General features: G+C 41.2%; 1 protein-coding gene across 1 annotated transcript in view; it reads left to right on the forward strand.

Moving 5' to 3' along the window:
- Positions 1-4,460: 4,460 nt before the first annotated feature.
- Positions 4,461-18,009, forward strand: part of AMPD1 (adenosine monophosphate deaminase 1) — a 24,178-nt gene continuing 10,629 nt past the window's right edge. The window contains 7 exon segments of the mRNA XM_034990236.1: positions 4,461-4,496; positions 4,498-4,582; positions 6,043-6,054; positions 9,671-9,851; positions 10,890-11,052; positions 13,988-14,153; positions 17,742-17,958. Coding sequence (XP_034846127.1) covers positions 4,461-4,496; positions 4,498-4,582; positions 6,043-6,054; positions 9,671-9,851; positions 10,890-11,052; positions 13,988-14,153; positions 17,742-17,958 — 860 coding nt within the window.

Here is an 18,009-nt window from a genome sequence, read left to right on the forward strand (position 1 = left end):
TCCCTCTGCCCCTACTCATGCTCGCTCTCATTCCCTCTCTCTCAAATAAATAAAAATTTTTTAAAATCTAAAAAAAAATACTTATAAATTTGTTATTTGGAACTCTGGGCGTTTTTCATTGGAATAATGTTCTAAATGATGGTTAGTTTCCAGGTTAGCTCCAACCAATGTAGTCCATAGTATAGCTGAAATATACATGTTAACAGTTTTTAAAAGAAAACACAATAATACCTTCTTCTTTTTTTGCTAAAAACTAAAGCGAGAAAAATAAGAGTTGAACAAGACTAGTTTATCTTATATACTGATGCTTGAAGAAAAGCAAGCCACACATCTCAAAATGTCTCTCTCTGCATTCTTCTCCTTTCCTCTACTCCAGACTCAGAAGAAAAAGTCCTCTCCTCTTTCGAGGTTTTTCCTCCACCTGGGTCTTGCTCTCACCTCTCCCCATGTCCTTCGAGACTGGAAACTTGTTCTGTCCTTTGGTGTCCACTCTCTATTTATGGTTCTATTCCTCCATCTAGAAATATTGACCCTTGACCCTAGTTCCCTCTCCCTATCATTCTGTGTTTTCTCCTTCTACTCTCTGACATCATTAGGAAAGAAAGGTCTCCACCTCTTTACCTCCCAACCACTCTTCAGTTCACAACCATCAAGCCTCCTCTAAAAACCTCCCGAACAGTGTGATGACTACAGAGCTGGGACAAGAAGCTCTGAACTTGCTTTGAGGAGCCCGCTGACAGCTTCTAGCTGCCACACCTTTTCGTCTGCAATCCTAAAGCCATGCTCAGTAGCCACCCTCCCTATCTCACAGTCAGTGACTGAACGTGGTGGGGGTACTAGAGTTGGACCAATTCTGCTCCCTATAGGACTCCTCGAATGGGCAATCCTTGTGGGAAACTCCCCATTGGCCAGGCCAAGACTTTCCCAGACTACGGTCTGAGTCGCTTTCTACTCATCCTCCTTCCTTCCCTCTCTCCTCTTACACCTGTCATATCTGCATTGCACCATGGTCCGAAGACTTTCCCTGCTAGACTACGGCTCCCTCCTCTTTTATCCTTCACAGGCATTACTCCTCTTGTATGTCCCATTCTGTCTGGGCATCTTCTTGAAGGACCTGAACTGACGCGCGGTGATCACCAACTTTCCTAATTGCCCATGAGCTATTTTCTGTCCTCTCGTGAAGTCTCGCTGCATTAAACCCTGTGACTCAGTTTCAGGTTGCTTTCCTCCCATAGCTTCCACGATACAGTATTTTCTACTTCTCCTTCCTCCCGCCATCATTTTAACTCTTTCTGTGGTCTTTTCTTTCTACAACCAATCCTTAAATACTGGTTTTCCTTAAGAATCTACTGGGGCCCTCCACTCTTTCTCTGCACAGGTTCTGTCTCAGTGATGAAACTAATTATCATTGCCGATGACTCACAATCTATCTCCCATTCAGGATTCTCTCCTGAGCTCCAAAGCCAGATATCCAACTGCTGACTGGACATGTCCACTCTGATGAGTTAAGCCAGATACATTGATTTTGACCTTAATCCTATCTATCCCCTTGTATTAACTTCATACCAATCACTCACAAGGAAACTTGAGACTTATTCTCAACAACTCCTCTTCCATCACCCCCCATATCCAATTTGGTTTGATGGTCTTGTCCTTGAAATAGGTCACATCTGTCACTGCCCACTGCAGTTCTGCAGTGATTGTCTTGGTTTAAGACTTCGTCATCTTTAACCAAGATTTTGAAAAACAACCTTTTAATGGTTTTCCTTCCGCCAGCCTTTCTCCCTTCCTAACCACACTGTGGCCAAAGGGATTTCCTGAAATGCAAATGGATCATATAAGAAACAGTACGATGCAGAAGTAAAGCATAAAGGCTTCAGCTTAGGATGAATCTAAGTTCAAATCCTGACTCTGCCTCTTATTGATTGCATAACTACAGACAATCACTTAACAGTTCTAAGCCTCAGTTACTTCATTTGAAAAATGAAGATTAGTAATAGTATCTACCACAAAGAAACATTGTGAAGATTAAATGAGATAATAAACATAAGTTAATTGGTGGAAGATATATGGTCAAAATATGTTGTTTAACTCATTTTTTTATTAATTGTTGTTATTTTTTAAGTAGGCTCACACCCAGCATAGAGCCCAATGCGGTGCTTGAACTCACAACCCTGAGATCAAGACCCAAGCTGAGATCAAGAGTCAGACACTTAACTGACTGAGCCACTCAGCTGCCCCTTTTATTATTTCACATTGTTCCTGAACACTCTTCAGTGGTTCCCCAGTGCTATAATGATGACATTCAAAACCCTTAGCATGGTATGATTTTGCCTCAGTTTCCTCCCTGTCACCTGGCAGGCACCTTTTCAAACTCTATCCTTCAGTCCCAACCATACTGAAGTAATTGCAATTCCACAAGTGGGTCATGAATTCTTGAAAATCGTGCATTTATGAAAAAGGGCTTGGGCCCTGAAACGGACTGGGCTCCGGCTCTTTCTTTCTGCTCGGGCATTCTTCACATGGGCTTTTGTCCTGCTTGTCCCTAGTGTTACAGCAATGATGGACTTGCACCCACCAGCTTTTTTTTATTCCAGACAGGAAGAAAATGGGCAAAAGGCAGAACATATGCCAGCTAAGTTGACCTCTTTTAAAAGAGATTTTATAGACATGCCACCCAGCAATCTTATTTATATCCCATTGGCCAGACTGTGCTGCATGGAAGTTTAGCAAATACAGTTTTCTGGCTGAGTTCACTAGTGCCCAAACCAAAAAAGGGGCTTTATTAATAAGAAAAAAAGGGGAAATGGTTTTTGAGTAGACTACCACAAAGGGAATAGGAAAATTGGAGGGAAGCATATAAAGGTAAGAATCACTGAAGGAGAAGCAGGATTGGGGAAGGAAATGTTTGGTTTGGATATATCAATTTGTAGATACCACTGGGAAATCCAGGTGGAAATGTCACCAAAAAAATTGGAAAAGAATGAAAAAATGTTTTGGTTCAGTAACAGCGTTGTAATGTGTTCTGATGTCATTGGTTAAAAGGAGGTGATGACCATAGGCTGAGCAGGAAAATATTCAGTTTTGCCAACAAAGGGGCTTGTCCACTTTGGAAATAGTAGTCAAAAGATCATTCAGTCTTCATCCATTCAGTCTATTCCAAATCTGAAGTTCCAACCTCTGCTACTGTCTTTTTTCTTTTTTTAAAGATTTTATTGATTTATTTGTCGGAGAGAGAGAGAGAGGCAGCACAAACAGGGGGAGTGGGAGAGGGAGAAGCAGGCTCCCCGCTGAGTAGGGAGCCCGATGCGGGACTCGATCCCAGGACCCTGGGATCATGACCTGAGCCGAAGGCAGATGCTTAACAACTGAGCCATCCAAACATCCCTCTGCTACTGTCTTTAATAAAAACTGTTACAGGGGCGCCTAGGTGGTGCAGTCGGTTGAGGATCGAACTCTTGGTTTCGGCTTGGGTTGTGAGATGGAGCCCCTCATCTCCACGCTCAGCGGGAAGTCGGCTTGGGTTTCTCTCTCCCTCTGCTCCTCTCCCCCCCTCAAATAAATAAATAAATCTTTTTTTTTTTAAATTAGAAGATAAAAACTGTTACAATCGATACATTCTGCTGAATCCAGGAAAATGTTTCTTTGCCTAGAAGTGATTAGCACATAATTAGCCATAGCAAAGACTCTATGTTATTATGGAAAGATCATGATATTTTGGTCCAGAGAGCCACAGGTTTGCCATTTGTGAGCAGAATGGCTCAGCAGAATGGTTTTCTCATTTGGGAAGCAGGGATAAAGTACTTCTAAGATTGTAATTAGGATCAAATAGATAACGTCTGGAAAATGCTCTATGTACTATAAAATGTTATGTAAAAGAAAGATATTATTCCTTTTGTAACAATTTGCAGAGTAAGGTAACTGAGCACTCCAGATGGCAGTTGACTTTTTTCTAAGATTTGAAGTAAGTTCAGTACCGAACTGATTAAATAAATTCTGTCGGGTGAATTTCTGTTAAATCAAGGGTATTTCTAATGAAAGTGTGTGCATGCATACACGTGTGTGTGTGTGTGTGTGTGTGTGTGTGTTAAGAACTCGACGAATACACCAGCCTATTCATTAACTTCAGAAAGCTTTTCTCATGACTGAAATCCTGAGAATGTGGGCATCCATAGCCTGGAAGAGTCCCCTGTATTTCATCGGGGTGAAAAATAATCACCAGTGGTCAGGTCATGCAAGAAAGCTACACTTGAGGAGAATCCAATCCGTAGGAAGATTTAGAAGGTAATGAAGTGCAGTTCCTGAACTAGCACATATGGTCTCTGAAATCCCTGAGTAAAGACCAGAGGCTTCACCTGTTTTTCACTGTCAATTGCCTCAAGCTATAAATAGGTCTAAACCTCATCTCTCTCTTTTTAGCAGAGAAGGGTCGGATTACTGGTGCAAAGCAAAATCATAAAATGAGTGTCAGGGTATTTTATACTGTCAGGCAGTCATCCCCACAGCCTCCTCTCTCCTCCTTTCTACTGTGCTATCCTAGAATCCAGGACCCCGGCAACAATGCCTCTGTTGAAACTTGCAGGTAGGTGTGCAAAAGTGTTTGGAGAGCTCGATTCTTTTAAATGCAACCATTCCTTTAAGTATCTTGTCAGCTTTGATGATCCTTTCTGTAGGGTCAGAGTAGCTTTGATAATACTTTTTAGGAAGAAGCAAGGCATGATTTTCAAGGATTTTTTTCTTTTTAGCTTTGGAAGGGAGGTAATTTCCTAAAACTGTATTATGTGGTAGCATCTTGGATGATCCCAGTTTGAAAACTGTAGAAGATATTTAAAATCTACTCTGCTCAGTTAAACAAAGCTGGTGCCGTCACCTTTCTGAGAGGGGTCCCCTATAATGTCTCTAGCTAGAGGATTAGTTGACAACCATGAGCATAGTGGAAATATTAACCCAATCAAAATCCGGGTTTGTACACATAGTAATTTTTAGAATAATAATGTCTTTTTCATTACAAAAGAAACACATGTCTCCTATGAAATAAGAAAGAGAAATTACAGGGGCGCCTGGGTGGCTCAGTCGTTAAGCGTCTGCCTTCGGCTCAGGTCATGATCCCAGGGTCCTGGGATCGAGCCCCGCATCGGGCTCCCTGCTCGGCGGGAAGCCTGCTTCTCTCTCTCCCACTCCCCCTGCTTGTGTTCCCTCTCTCGCTGTGTCTCTCTCTGTCAAATAAATAAATAAAATCTTTAAAAAAAAAAAAAGAAAGAAATTACACTGAAAATAAAAGTAATAACACTCATGTAGAGAAGGCAGAACATTTAGGAAAGTAGTAGTAAGAAAAAAGCAATCACCATCCCATCATCCAAAGATACCACTTTTCACATGTCAATTTATTTTCTATGCAAATTTAAAGAATTTTTAAAAGCATTGTTATGATTATTTCATACATGTCACTTTATACCCTGCCCTTTTTTGGCTTAACACTGTGACTTAATCATTTACCATAGTTTTTTAAACTCTCCCTAAACATCATTTTGAATGACTGTGTAATATTTTAATTTTCTTAACTAATCCCTTAGGTTCTTTACAATTTGGGTAAGTATAATTATACTCTGAGAACAATATTTGCCCCTAAAGCTTTTTCCATTTTTAAGGATGAAAATCAGTCATGGCTGTTTGGTAGATGTTTCTAAATTGTTTACCAGATGTGCTTTTTTTGTAAGCATTGTAAGAGAGTTTCCATTTCTCCAGATCAGATTTCTTTAAAATTATATTTTATAAAGTGTACCTCTTTAAAATTATAAACATAAATTTAAAGAGCCATATTAGAAAGGAAAAGAAAAGAAAGGGATGTGTACTGGCCATATTCCTAGGGGTTTCTGATGGCAGCAAATTGTAGGTAAATGGAAGAATAACTATAATATCACATTCCACCACACCCCTTTCTTGTACAGTCTACACCTTTCTATTCCAAAGCACCGATTAACAGCCCCTATGATTTCTGAAAGTTGTTTATATATTTTATCTTGGTTTTTTTACTTCATACAGCTAAAGAAAAACGTGAGTATTTTGGACTATTTTTCCTGCTATTTGCCAAATGGTCAATTAAAAAATTATACTATTCATTAATTCAGAAACAAGAGTATTTTTCAGCAGTGTTTATTAAATGATACCATTGAAAGTCAACAGAGATTAATAATGACCAGGGGTGCCTGGGTGGCTCAGTTGGTTAAGCGTCTGCCTTCATTCAGCTCAGGTCATGATCCGGGGACCCTGGGATCGTGCCCCGTGTAGAGCTCCCTCCTCAGTGGGCAGTCGGCTTCTCCCTCTGCCCCTCCCCCTGCTTGTGCTCTCTCTCTGTCAAATAAATAAATAAAATATTTTTTAAAAAGATTAATAATGACCATAGATATTCCATAGCATTGCAAATGAACTCATGGATTTTTCTGGACTCCAAAAAACCCCCATTTTTTAAAGAGAATTTCATGGGGCGTTCATTTGATGTTTTAAAATAAACTGATGTTCTTCTTTAGATATAGATTAGCCAAGGAGGTCTATTGAGTCTTGCCTTAGGAAATCCTCAGCTCCAAAACGAAACATTTCATGGTATATTTTTGTGACCAGATAAAATAAAAATCTCACTTTAGATAAAACTGTAACTCTATGTTCCCCTCCATCTCAAATGAGACTTGTCCTTTAGTTGACGGATAGTAGGTCTGCCTTGGAGTTCCTCTATGAGATGAGATACGGCGGACGAAACACCTACGACCTGTCTTTCTTACACACCCCGAAAGCACTGCTGAGAAATAAGCATGCTTTTCTGGATCTGTTGAGTGAAGAGGCAAGCATGATATTCCTTTTCTCAAGAATCTTGCACTTCCCATGTTAATAATAATAATTCCCAACTTCTTTATAGTACTGTGTAGTTTTTAAAGTATTTCTTGTTTAATCTTTATAACAGTTCTCTGAAGTTGACATTATTATTAGCACTCCCCTGTTATGATGATGAACACTGAGACTCCCTGTGATTATGTGGTTTGCCCAAGGCCATCCAGCTTCCACAGATACTTTTTCTCACTCCACTCCTAGTTCAGTGTTCTGGCTTCATCATTCTACTACTTGTTTCTATTCTCTTGTTGATTCTATATGTAAATGCAGATGTCCTATCCTCAAGATATTTCCACTCAGATGCTCCATTATTGCAAATGTAATATGCTCAAAAAAGAACTCAACAATTATCTATACAGATCCAAGGGAGTCATCTGTCCTTTATTCCATAAATTCAGACTGTCACCATATCTTATCTCATCATCTTTTGAAATACCAGTTTCACTCTTCCCTTCCCACAATCATCACCACTCCCTGAAATATTTTTGAAAGGCAGAGTTCTTGAATTAGGAGTCAAGTTTCAGCTGTGGTTGCATGAAGTCAAAACAACTTGTTGATTCAGTGGAAGGAAACATCAACCATATAATTTGGGGGCATCATGTAAACCACTTCTTGACAGTAGAGTTTCTACTTTTCAACTGTCTATAGTGGCTTACGGAGATGCAACCTTAGTAAAAACAATAACGTTTAAAAATATGAAACAAATGGATATGTGCGGTCCTAGATAATGACTGCTTATTCCGGAAGAGCCGGATCTTGAGCAAGTAGGATTTGGTTTCTGGGCATCCATTTCCCTGCTGTCCTTCCTGAAGCCTCCAGCAGCATTGCCACAGACCCACCATGACAAGCCAGTTACATCCTCATCCTCATCCCCATCCTCATCCTCATCCTCCTCCTCATCATCATAACCAGCTAGCCTATTTTTATTTGCCTTTCATGGTGCATGAAGCCTCTTCTAACTTCTACTTGCCATTCATCCTTGAGGCGCATGTGCTTGCTTGTGATTCTCATGGAGGAATGATACTAATTTCTGGGGATCAGTTGGTAGTGGGGTGGGGAGGTATTCTCAGACTATCAAATGTATCTACTTCGAGTTCCATTTGGTCCTTTGTGGATTGTGGTACTTCTCAAAGAACTACTCCAGAGCATCCAAAGACGGTTTTCAGTTTCAGGCAGTGCTTGAGTTTAACGAAGCAAATAGACGCATGAAGTTTGGCCAGTAGAGTAGATTTCTGTTGTTCTCCTGTGATAAGCCAGATGTTGAAAGCAGGATGACCTGACAGTGTTGGCAAAGTTATGAATCAATTGCTATCATTTCCAATGTATGCTTCAGCCTAAACTAAGTCATATCATTTATCATTTCCTTAATAGCCCAGAATTAACCCCAAATACCACATAGCTGTCTGACCAATGCTGCCAAGTTACATCATTCAGTCTGAGCTGGTGCTTTATACTCTGTAAAGCATTTCCACATACATTACCATGACAGCCTATGAGTGAGGTTTTGTAGGTATTAGTCTTACCACTTTACAGATAAGGAAACTAAGACAGAGGAAGGTGAAGGTGTCGGTAAGTGCAGAACAGGGACTTGAGCACATTACACTTCCTTAGGTTAAATCTGAAAATGTGGCATTTTGGAGACCTGTATAGATACTGATGGGGCAGTATGCAAGCAGTTTGCTTTGTCATCATATGAAGAATGTTCCATCTTCTCCTGTTGCTTCAAAGAGCTAGCTGTTTGCCAGTCTCATTATTTGCTACCTGCTCTTTTCTGGAAATACCAAGAGATTTTAGAAGTATAAGAGGTAATGATGAAACAACTGGGTATGTGGAAAATGCAATGGAACTTAACAGAAGAACAGATACTTAATGGTCATCACCACCCTCTATGATGAAATTAGGTCTCTTACATCCAGAGAGTCTTGGGGTTAGTCATTGCCAAGCAAAAACTCACCCCTCCAACCATTCTAAGAATGGGAATATTAAGGGGTGCCTCAGTTGGAAGAGCATGCAACTCGATCTCAGGGTTTTGAGTTTGAGCCCCACATCGAGTGTAGTGATCACTTAAAATAAATAAACTCAAAAAAAAAAAAAAAAGAGGATGGGCATATTAAAGCATGTAAGAGTAAAATTGGCTTTCTAAGGGTCATTCATTATGGAGGACCACGTGTCCACAAGAATTGGGACTCCCAACACTGGGTAGTAAATTTCAGTGGCTCCCTTCCCCCACATACCAGCATATCCTCAAGTTTTCAGGATTTGAAATAATGTGTGAGAGAGACACAGTATCTGCTCTGTGAGGAAGAAAGACCCAAAGGACACATTTATTTCTCAGAACTACCTAGATCCCTGGTTCTCTTTAGGAAGAAAAACTCCAAGGACTGACAATCCTACTCACATCTTCACAAGCATCAGAAAAACTTCACCAATCTAATGAGAAGGACTATGTTGCATGGTTACTATGAAGTCAGATTTAGCCCTGCCAGAAACAGGTGATCTTAGATTAAGTGCTAGTCCTGCAAGAAGCCAATCCCATCTTTAGGACCTCCTGAGATGTGCTGTGAGAATTTGACCTGTGTCTCTGAGAATGGATTTCCAAGCTACCCACCCAGAAACCTCTAAAGAGAGAGCAGGCATTGAGCTCTGACATGTTTATGGGACGCTGGTTAGAGTATAGGGGAGCCATGCCCCCAGGGCAGTCCTTAGCACTGTGCCTTACACATAGCAGGAACTCTCTGATGACCTCTGACAAAGGGCTTAAATACTAACCCATGAAAACCTCTTTTAGAAATTGATGATGCATTACGTAGCTTTGCTGAAAAAGTGTTTGCCTCTGATGTCAAACATGAGGGAGGCCGTCATGAGATTTCCCCCTTTGATGTGGATGAAATCTGCCCAATTTCTCATCATGAGATGCAAGCACATATATTCCGCCTGGAGGCCACGTCCACCTCTAGAAAAGACAGGAGGTAAGTGGTGTAAGGGGAATGTTGGGACACGGGGACACGGGAAGGGGAAATGTCAGGGCAGATAGTTCACTGTGCCAGAGCTAAAATTCTTCCCTCTCCCCAAGATCCCCCACCCCAGCACTGTATAAGCTAGGACAAGATTACCAATGACTCAAAAGAAGAGAACAGTAGACCTCCTGTGCTCATCGCATCTTCCTTCAGTTGAAACCTCCCTATCTACCCAAGCAAGAGGATGAGAGCTCTATGCAAATTGTTCCAAACCACTGTGGGCTGATGGCTGCTGGGTACATACTCAGCTTACACACCATGGGTATAGAAACCAGAACACGAGAGCCTCATCTTCAGAGTTTGGTTCTAGCCAACTTTAGCACTGTGCTATCTGATACGAATATTGCCCTCTGGTCAATCTGACCTCTTCCGGGCCTCAGGGATACAACCCTCCATTTCTGCCTTTCCGCCCTGGTCCTCCTTTTCATTTTATGTCTTTAAGGAAAGAACAACAATCCACCTTCTTGGGCATGCCCCGTAGGACCTAACGTAAGTCTTGCGTCAAAGTAGAAACTCAATAAATACTCCTTGATTTGAGGAAGTAATATTGATTAAGCAACTTATAAGTTCCATACACTAAATCTCACCGAATTCTTATAAGGTGGGCATTATTATACTACTTTTTCATATGGGGCAACACAAGCTCAAGAGTTTAAGAACAAGCACAAAAAGACGCAGGTAGTAACTGACATAGCCTGTGCTTACTGTGGTACCCAGACTGCCCATCTGCCTGTGAAGAACAAGGTCATGCTGAAAGCCTTCTAGCATATTCCCGAAGGCCCACTGTTCCAAGGGCTACCAGGAAGAAGGGAATACAGTCATGTGATACCTCTTCCCATATGGTTGGATCCTGTTTCTGACACCCGCTGTCATTTTAATGTTCACCTTTTGTCCTCAAAATGAAATTGGACAGTGAAATCTCAATCTATCACAATGAGACTCCCAATGAAGCCAAAGTTAAATCCTTTTATTTTTGCATTTCAAACCCAGAAAAAAACGTTCCCATGGACAGAAGACCATTAACTTGTCCATTCCCCAAAGTGAAACATCTTCCACCAAACTGTCCCACATCAACGAATACATTTCATCTCCAACCTACCAGACCGTGCCTGACTTCCAAAGAGTGCAGATCACTGGAGATTATGCCTCGGGGGTGAGTCGCTCCTTGCCCCTCAGATGCAGCTGCTGGGAAGACACAGCTTGATTGTTTCAGCTTCCTTGCTTCGTCCCCTTCCTACTGAGGAAGGTGTTAGCTAAGCCATCCTTTGTTATACTTCCTTATTGCCTCTCAATACCAATATGCTAGACCTTCTATTTCTGTTTTGCTCTATCATCCCACATAATTTATCCTCCTTGTATCTCATTTGCTTGCACATGGAGAATATGTGGTAGAATGCGGTGTGTGTTACAGAATACACTAGACAAATTTGGGCACAGGAGACAATGAGAACAGCTGGTGGGCTAGTCTCACTGAGGCTATCACAAAGTCGGACAGGGAGCCTCGGGAGACACGGGGGGCTCTTGGGAAAAGATGGGTCCAGGGCAGCCCTAGACTAGAGAGAAGGGCTGCGGGTAGCATAAACGAATCAAAGAAAACAGATGGGAAGAAAGAGAGAGAGAGGGCGCCTGGGTGGCTCAGTCGGTTAAGCGACTGCCTTCAGCTCAGGTCATGATCCTGGAGTCCCGGGATCGAGTCCCACATCGGGCTCCCTGCTCGGCAGGGAGTCTGCTTCTCCCTCCGACCCTCCCCCTTCTCATGCTCTCTCTCTTTCTCTCTCTCATTCTCTCTCTCAAATAAATAAATAAAATCTTTAAAAATAAATAAATAAATAAATAAATAAATAAATAAATAAATAAATAAGAAAGAGAGAGAGATGAGAAGAGTGGAGAGCCCAGAGAAAAGAAGGAAGATGAGAGGCTAGAAAATTCTAATGGGGCTATTGTTTTTGTTTGACCAACGGTCATCTCCGATTTCATTACAGATGCTTACACAGTAGGTTATTGCCTGGAATAGACTCTAGTTATGCCACAGGGATAGTAAACTCATGTCACAAACAACTTGACCTGCCTGTCCTATCCAAAACAGTTGGGCAACTAATAAATCTCTGCCACGTGGACTTGCAGAATCAGCATCAAATTGGTGAAACTGATGGTTAGCTATCAGTCTATGCTCCAAATATAGTTTTAATGACCCATCCTAAGCCCCCTTCTCATGTAACTGACCCCCTTAGGGTCAGTTCCAAGATACTTAAAAGTGACAGAGCAAGGAAACAAACACGATTCTGGTTTGTTCACTTTCTGTACGATAACATGGGTCCTCTGCAAATGGCAGGCGTTTTAGATAGTAAATAACTGAAAGGAGATGTTTAATAGAGAGAGGGAAAACAAAGATTGGAGACCTCTGGAGTTAAAAAAAAAAAAAAGCCATAAAAATTAGGAGACAAACTTGATACCTCTGTACTTGGTAGGAATAAAAATAAAAAGAAGGAAGATGGGAGGGAGGACAAGGTTCACAGAAGTCAGGGAGTAGCTGCTTCTCCTCTGAAGGCTGGAGGGCACCTGAAACCATGGCCTGGAGTCTTTGAAGAACCAGTGTGTTGCAGTACCTGTTGGCTGGATGTGGCTGAGCTGATGAGCAACACCCTACCAGGTTGTAGTCTATGCCCCATCGGTCTTCACCCTTGTAATTGAACAGAGAGGTAGGGAGATCAGGACTAAGTTTCCAAGGCCATTAATCCCTGATAATCAAATGATTTCATTTAATCAGGTCTTACTGAGCACCTACTCTGTGTGAGGCATTGTGTGCTAAGTGCTGAAGACGCCAAGGTGAATATCTTCTCCAGCTCTTATCGTAGCGAAGATAGACTGGTGGCCCATTATGTGGCAAAGGAACAAGCATACCACATTAGAAGCAGACCCCTAGCTCTAGCACCTGAGCCAGACTTTCTTAGCTAAGGTCAGCAAGCCTTTAAAAAGAGTTCAACTGATTGGGATCAATATCTGGACCTCAAACACTGGGAACACTTATATTGGTCCCAGAAAGTCTGTGGGCTCTGATGATGAGCATTCAATGATTTCAAGTTATGACTCCTTGGGCGTGCCAGGCTCAGCCAGGAGTCGGGGATGGCACATGGGAGAGGCCAGTTTAGGAAATTTCCGGCAGTTTTAAGAAAATGTTACTCTAGAATCTTGCTATTTTTAGCCATGGGTAAAATTCTCTTTAAAACCATCCAAAAGATGGGGCGCCTGGGTGGCTCAGTTGGTTAAGTGACTGCCTTCGGCTCAGGTCATGATCCTGGAGTCCCGGGATCGAGTCCCACATCGGGCTCCCTGCTCGGCAGGGAGTCTGCTTCTCCCTCTGACCCTCCTCCCTCTCATGCTCTCTGCCTCTCATTCTCTCTCTCTCAAATAAATAAAATCTTTAAAAAAATAAAATAAAATAAAATAAAATAAAACCATCCAAAAGAGTGGAGTGCCTGGGTGTTGAAGTTGGTTAAGCATTCAGATAAATCTTCAAAAAAAGTTTAAAACCATCCAAAAGAATGGGTGATGTCCTGATGCATCTATAGCTATAGAAGGCAGTGCGTGCATGACAGGGTTGGAAGGACGTGTGACACTTTATTCATCCCCAAATATTTCCTTCACTGACCAAAAAGTAGTGTGCATTCTCAAATTAGAGTGATGTCATCTTTCAGTTGAGATACTGTCTTTAGAAGCCCATACATAAAAACTCCGTATGTTACCTGGAAGGAAGAAAGTATTCTCCATGTTAGAATGGGATCTTTTAATCACATTTGCTAGATAATCACTGCTTTCTGGCAAAACCCCCAAACAAGCACCAGACTATATAAGCAAAGTCTTGCAGAGCAGGTGAGTTTTAGTAGAAACAGAAGAGTTGGAAAAACTTCAGGACCTGCTCCTGGAGGAAGACCCAGGGCCCAAGTCAAGTAGGAAGCAGCCATGTGGGCAGGCAAGGTTCAGCATGGGCAGCAACAACCAGGAGAGTGAGCTCGTACCAAAAACAAACTTAACCCGCTTCTTGGATTTTCACAGGAGCGACTCCTGATACTCTGACATTTTCTTGGCAGGTTACAGTTGAAGATTTCGAAATGGTTTGCAAAGGTCTATACAGGGCATTGTGTATACGGGAGAGGTATATGCAGAAGTCATTTCAGAGGTTCCCTAAAACCCCTTCCAAGTACTTGCGGCACATGGAGGGTGAGGCTTGGGTAGCAAATGAGAGCTTCTACCCAGGTAAGTAATTATCTTATGCAGTGTATGAAATAGATCTTTAGGTTTAACTACTAAATATCAAATATGCCCCTAGATTACAGTAGTCCCCCCCGACCCAATCCATGGTTTCCATGGTTTGGCTTTCTGCGGTTTCAGTTACCCGAGGCCAGCTGAGGTCCATAAGCAGATGATCCTCCTGATTTATTGTCACGTCTGTAGTGGCCTTATGCTACATCACAATGTCTACATCAAGCACCTCACCTCATCTCACGTAGGCATTTTATCATCTCGCATGATTATCCCAAGAAGAGTGAGTATAGGGCAATAAGATATTTTGAGAGGGGCACCTGAGGGCTCAGGTGGTTAAGCATCCAACTCTTGATTTCAGCTCAGGTCATGATCTCAGGGTCATGAGATTGAGCCGCGTGTTAGGCTTTGTGCTCAGCGGGGAGTCTGCTTGAGATTCTCTCTCTCCTTCTCCCTCTGCCCCTCACCCCGTTCATGCTCATTCTCTCTCTCTCTCTCAAAATAAACAAATAAAATCTTAAAAAAAAGAGACCACATTCACCTAACTTTTATTACAGTAAGTTGTTATAAAAGTTCTATTTTATTATTAGTTGTTGTTGTTAATCTCTTACTGTGCCTAATTTATACAAAAACAAGTAAGTTGATAGAGCAGTAGCCCATTAATAGGTATGTAGGAAAAGACATAGTATATACAGGGTTCAGTACCATCCACAGTCTCAGGCTTCCACTGGGCGTCTGGGAACATATCCCCTATGGATAAGGAGGGACTACTGTAGAAGTAACCCAGTCTAAAAATATCATACTCATCTTTGACTCCATTGTCTCACTTGCCCTTAGGGCAGTGAGACTATTCTGCATGATACTATAATGGTGGATATGTGTCAAGCCTAATCATATGATTAATTCTGTACAATATCTCTCAAAATCTCCCCTCTTTGCCATTCCCCAAACCCTAATTTAGGCCTATATTTCTCCTTGGCCAGATTACTGCCATAGTTTCTGACCTACTCTGTTAAATTCTAATCTCACTCCCTTTCGGTTCATATTCACTTCAGTGTCAATTATTAAAACAGATCTGAGCATGTCCTTCTCCTAACAAAACCTTTCACTGCTGCTCATTACCTACAAAGTTAAGTCCAGTCTTTAGCCTGGAATTCAAGGCCTGCCATCAGCTGGCCTCCTAACTGCATTTTATTTATTGATTTTTGGTCTTGCACCCTCATCCTATTTATCTACTCCACCTCTGTTCTGGTGGGAAGTATTTCCTGTCCTCCATTTGGTTCAGCCCTTTCCTGTCCTGTACTGTTGTCATTCTGTGCCCTGTGCCTGAACAGGGGAACAGTTCACTTTTTCTCTGTATGTCCAAATGTCCAGATCCAACCTCATCCTTCAATGTGCAGCCCAGATACTATCAATTCCTGTCTTCCTCTAACCTCTGGATAAATCTAAGCTATATGTTTTGACTTACCATAGTACTTTATTTACGTATCTCACTTTTTTACTTTCTGCCTTATATGAAGTTAAGTACCTATTTTTCAATAATCAGATTTTAATAATTTCACAGATTTCTATTGTATAACTTTATCATAATTTATTTAACCAATTCTTACTTTTAGGCATTTAGATTTCTGACTTTTAAAAATTTATTTCCAATAAGGCTACAATAAATGGCTTTATATAAAAATCTTTGTGTAGTTGCTTTACATCTTTCAGAATATACTTCTAGGATTGAAATTCAAAGGAGGCAAATATTAAAGTGTTTCTGAACTTCAGATTGTGATATCATTAAAGATTTCCAGTTCTGCCACTTCTTCTCTATAATTCCTTTTTTTTTTTTTAAAGATTTTATTTATTTATTTGAGACAGAATGAGAGAGAGAGAGGGCTCATGAGAGGGGGGAGGGTCAGAGGGAGAAGCAGGCTCCCTGCCGAGCAGGGAGCCCGATGCAGGACTCGATCCCAGGACTCCAGGATCATGACCTGAGCCGAAGGCCGTCGCTTAACCGACTGAGCCACCCAGGCGCCCCCTCTATAATTCCTTTTAATATTAAAATCATACTAAACATGTATCCAGTTTGGTAATGCATCAAATCAGTTTACCTATTTTCTACAATAGCGACATTTAGGATATCTGTTTTGCCTTTGTTTCTTCTAAATTATGCTTTGCCTCTCTAGGATGTTTAAGTATAAAGATTCGAAAATTAAGATTTGACATAGCAACATACTGTTTCACATCTCTCATGTACCTTAGCTCCCAGTTTTGAATAGAAAATGCGTGAGTTTTTCTTTCTATATTATTTTCCCTACTCTGGCCATGAGTCATCACTTACAAACTGAAGACTTCCTGCTGCCTTGGGCACATACTTGTTGAAAGTAAAAGGCTAAGCGCGTTACAGGCCGTGACAGCACGGAATTTGTTCTTCGCTTTCTTAGGTTGCAATTGTTAGCACTGGAAAGAAAGGGACATTTACCCACAAAATCCCTTCTCAATTCCTTCGGCAGACATTGTAAAATGGGAGGTGCTTTAAAAGGTGGGTCATATATTATAACAAGAACTGTAATTCTTATAGTAAGAATTTATTTTATATTTCCATTTATATTAAATCCACTCTAGGTGGAGCACAAAGGCTCTTTAGGGCAGTGAGACTATTCTGCATGATACTATAATGGTGGGTACGTGTCATTATACATTTGTCAAAACCCATAAAATGTACAACCCTGAGAATGAACTCTAAGGTAAACTATGGACTTTGGGTGGTTATGACCTGCCAGTGTATGTTCATCCATTGTAACAAACGTACCACTCTGGTGGAGGGTGTGGATAGTGAATAAGGCAGTGCCTGTGTGGGGGTAGGAGTATATGGGACCTGTGGACTTGGTGCTCAATTTTGCTATGAACCTAAAACTGCTCTAAAATATAAAGTCTATTAAAAAATAACTGCTCTAGGGGCACCTGGGTGGCTCAGTTGGTTGGGCGACTGCCTTCGGCTCGGGTCATGATCCTGGAGTCCCTGGATCGGGTCCCGCGTCGGGCTCCCTGCTTGGCGGGGAGTCTGCTTCTCCCTCTGACCCTCCCCTCTCTCATGTGCTCTCTCTCATTCTCTCTCTCAAATAAATACATAAAATCTTTAAAAAAAAATAACTGCTCTAAATTAAGACTTACAGAGAAGGTTGGTTTTGTTAAGGAAAAGATCCAAATTCTACTTTTTGACTGTAGTTTGACTTTTATTTCTATGCAATTATCTCATAAGCTAATAAAATGTTCTAAACAGAAAGCCTTTGATAACCTACTGTAGTAGATAAAATTATTTGTGAGTACTACATCAATTACGTGAACAATACTTCTAAAGAGCTTGAAAATCATTCTTACGCTAGAAATGATCTTACAGTTATTTTACACTACTAATTTAGTCCCTTTGGAAAATAATATAAAAATAAACTTTAGCTTAGCCCTGGATAATTATAACCTATGACGTACAGGATTCCAGACGAATGAGATCTTACAGCATTTCATATTTTGGTTATTTTTATGCGGCCATTTATCTTATTTCTTGATCTATTACTCTGTGTTTTATTGAAAAAGTCTTTACCCCTCCTATGAAGAAAGAAGACCCCTTCCGAACTGATGACCTCCCAGAAAACCTCGGTTATCATCTCAAAATGAAGGATGGTATAGTTTACGTCTATCCTGATGAGGCAGCAGCCGGTAAAGATGAGCCCAAGCCACTCCCTTATCTAAATATGGACACCTTCTTAGATGATATGAATTTTTTACTTGCTTTAATTGCCCAAGGACCTGTGTAAGTGTTTAATGATGTCTGACCTATTACTACTCCCACCACTACTTCTGC

Source organism: Mirounga leonina, unplaced genomic scaffold (assembly GCF_011800145.1).
Source record: "Mirounga leonina isolate KUSES-001 unplaced genomic scaffold, KU_Mleo_1.0 Mir_507, whole genome shotgun sequence".
Lineage (NCBI taxonomy): Eukaryota > Metazoa > Chordata > Mammalia > Carnivora > Phocidae > Mirounga > Mirounga leonina.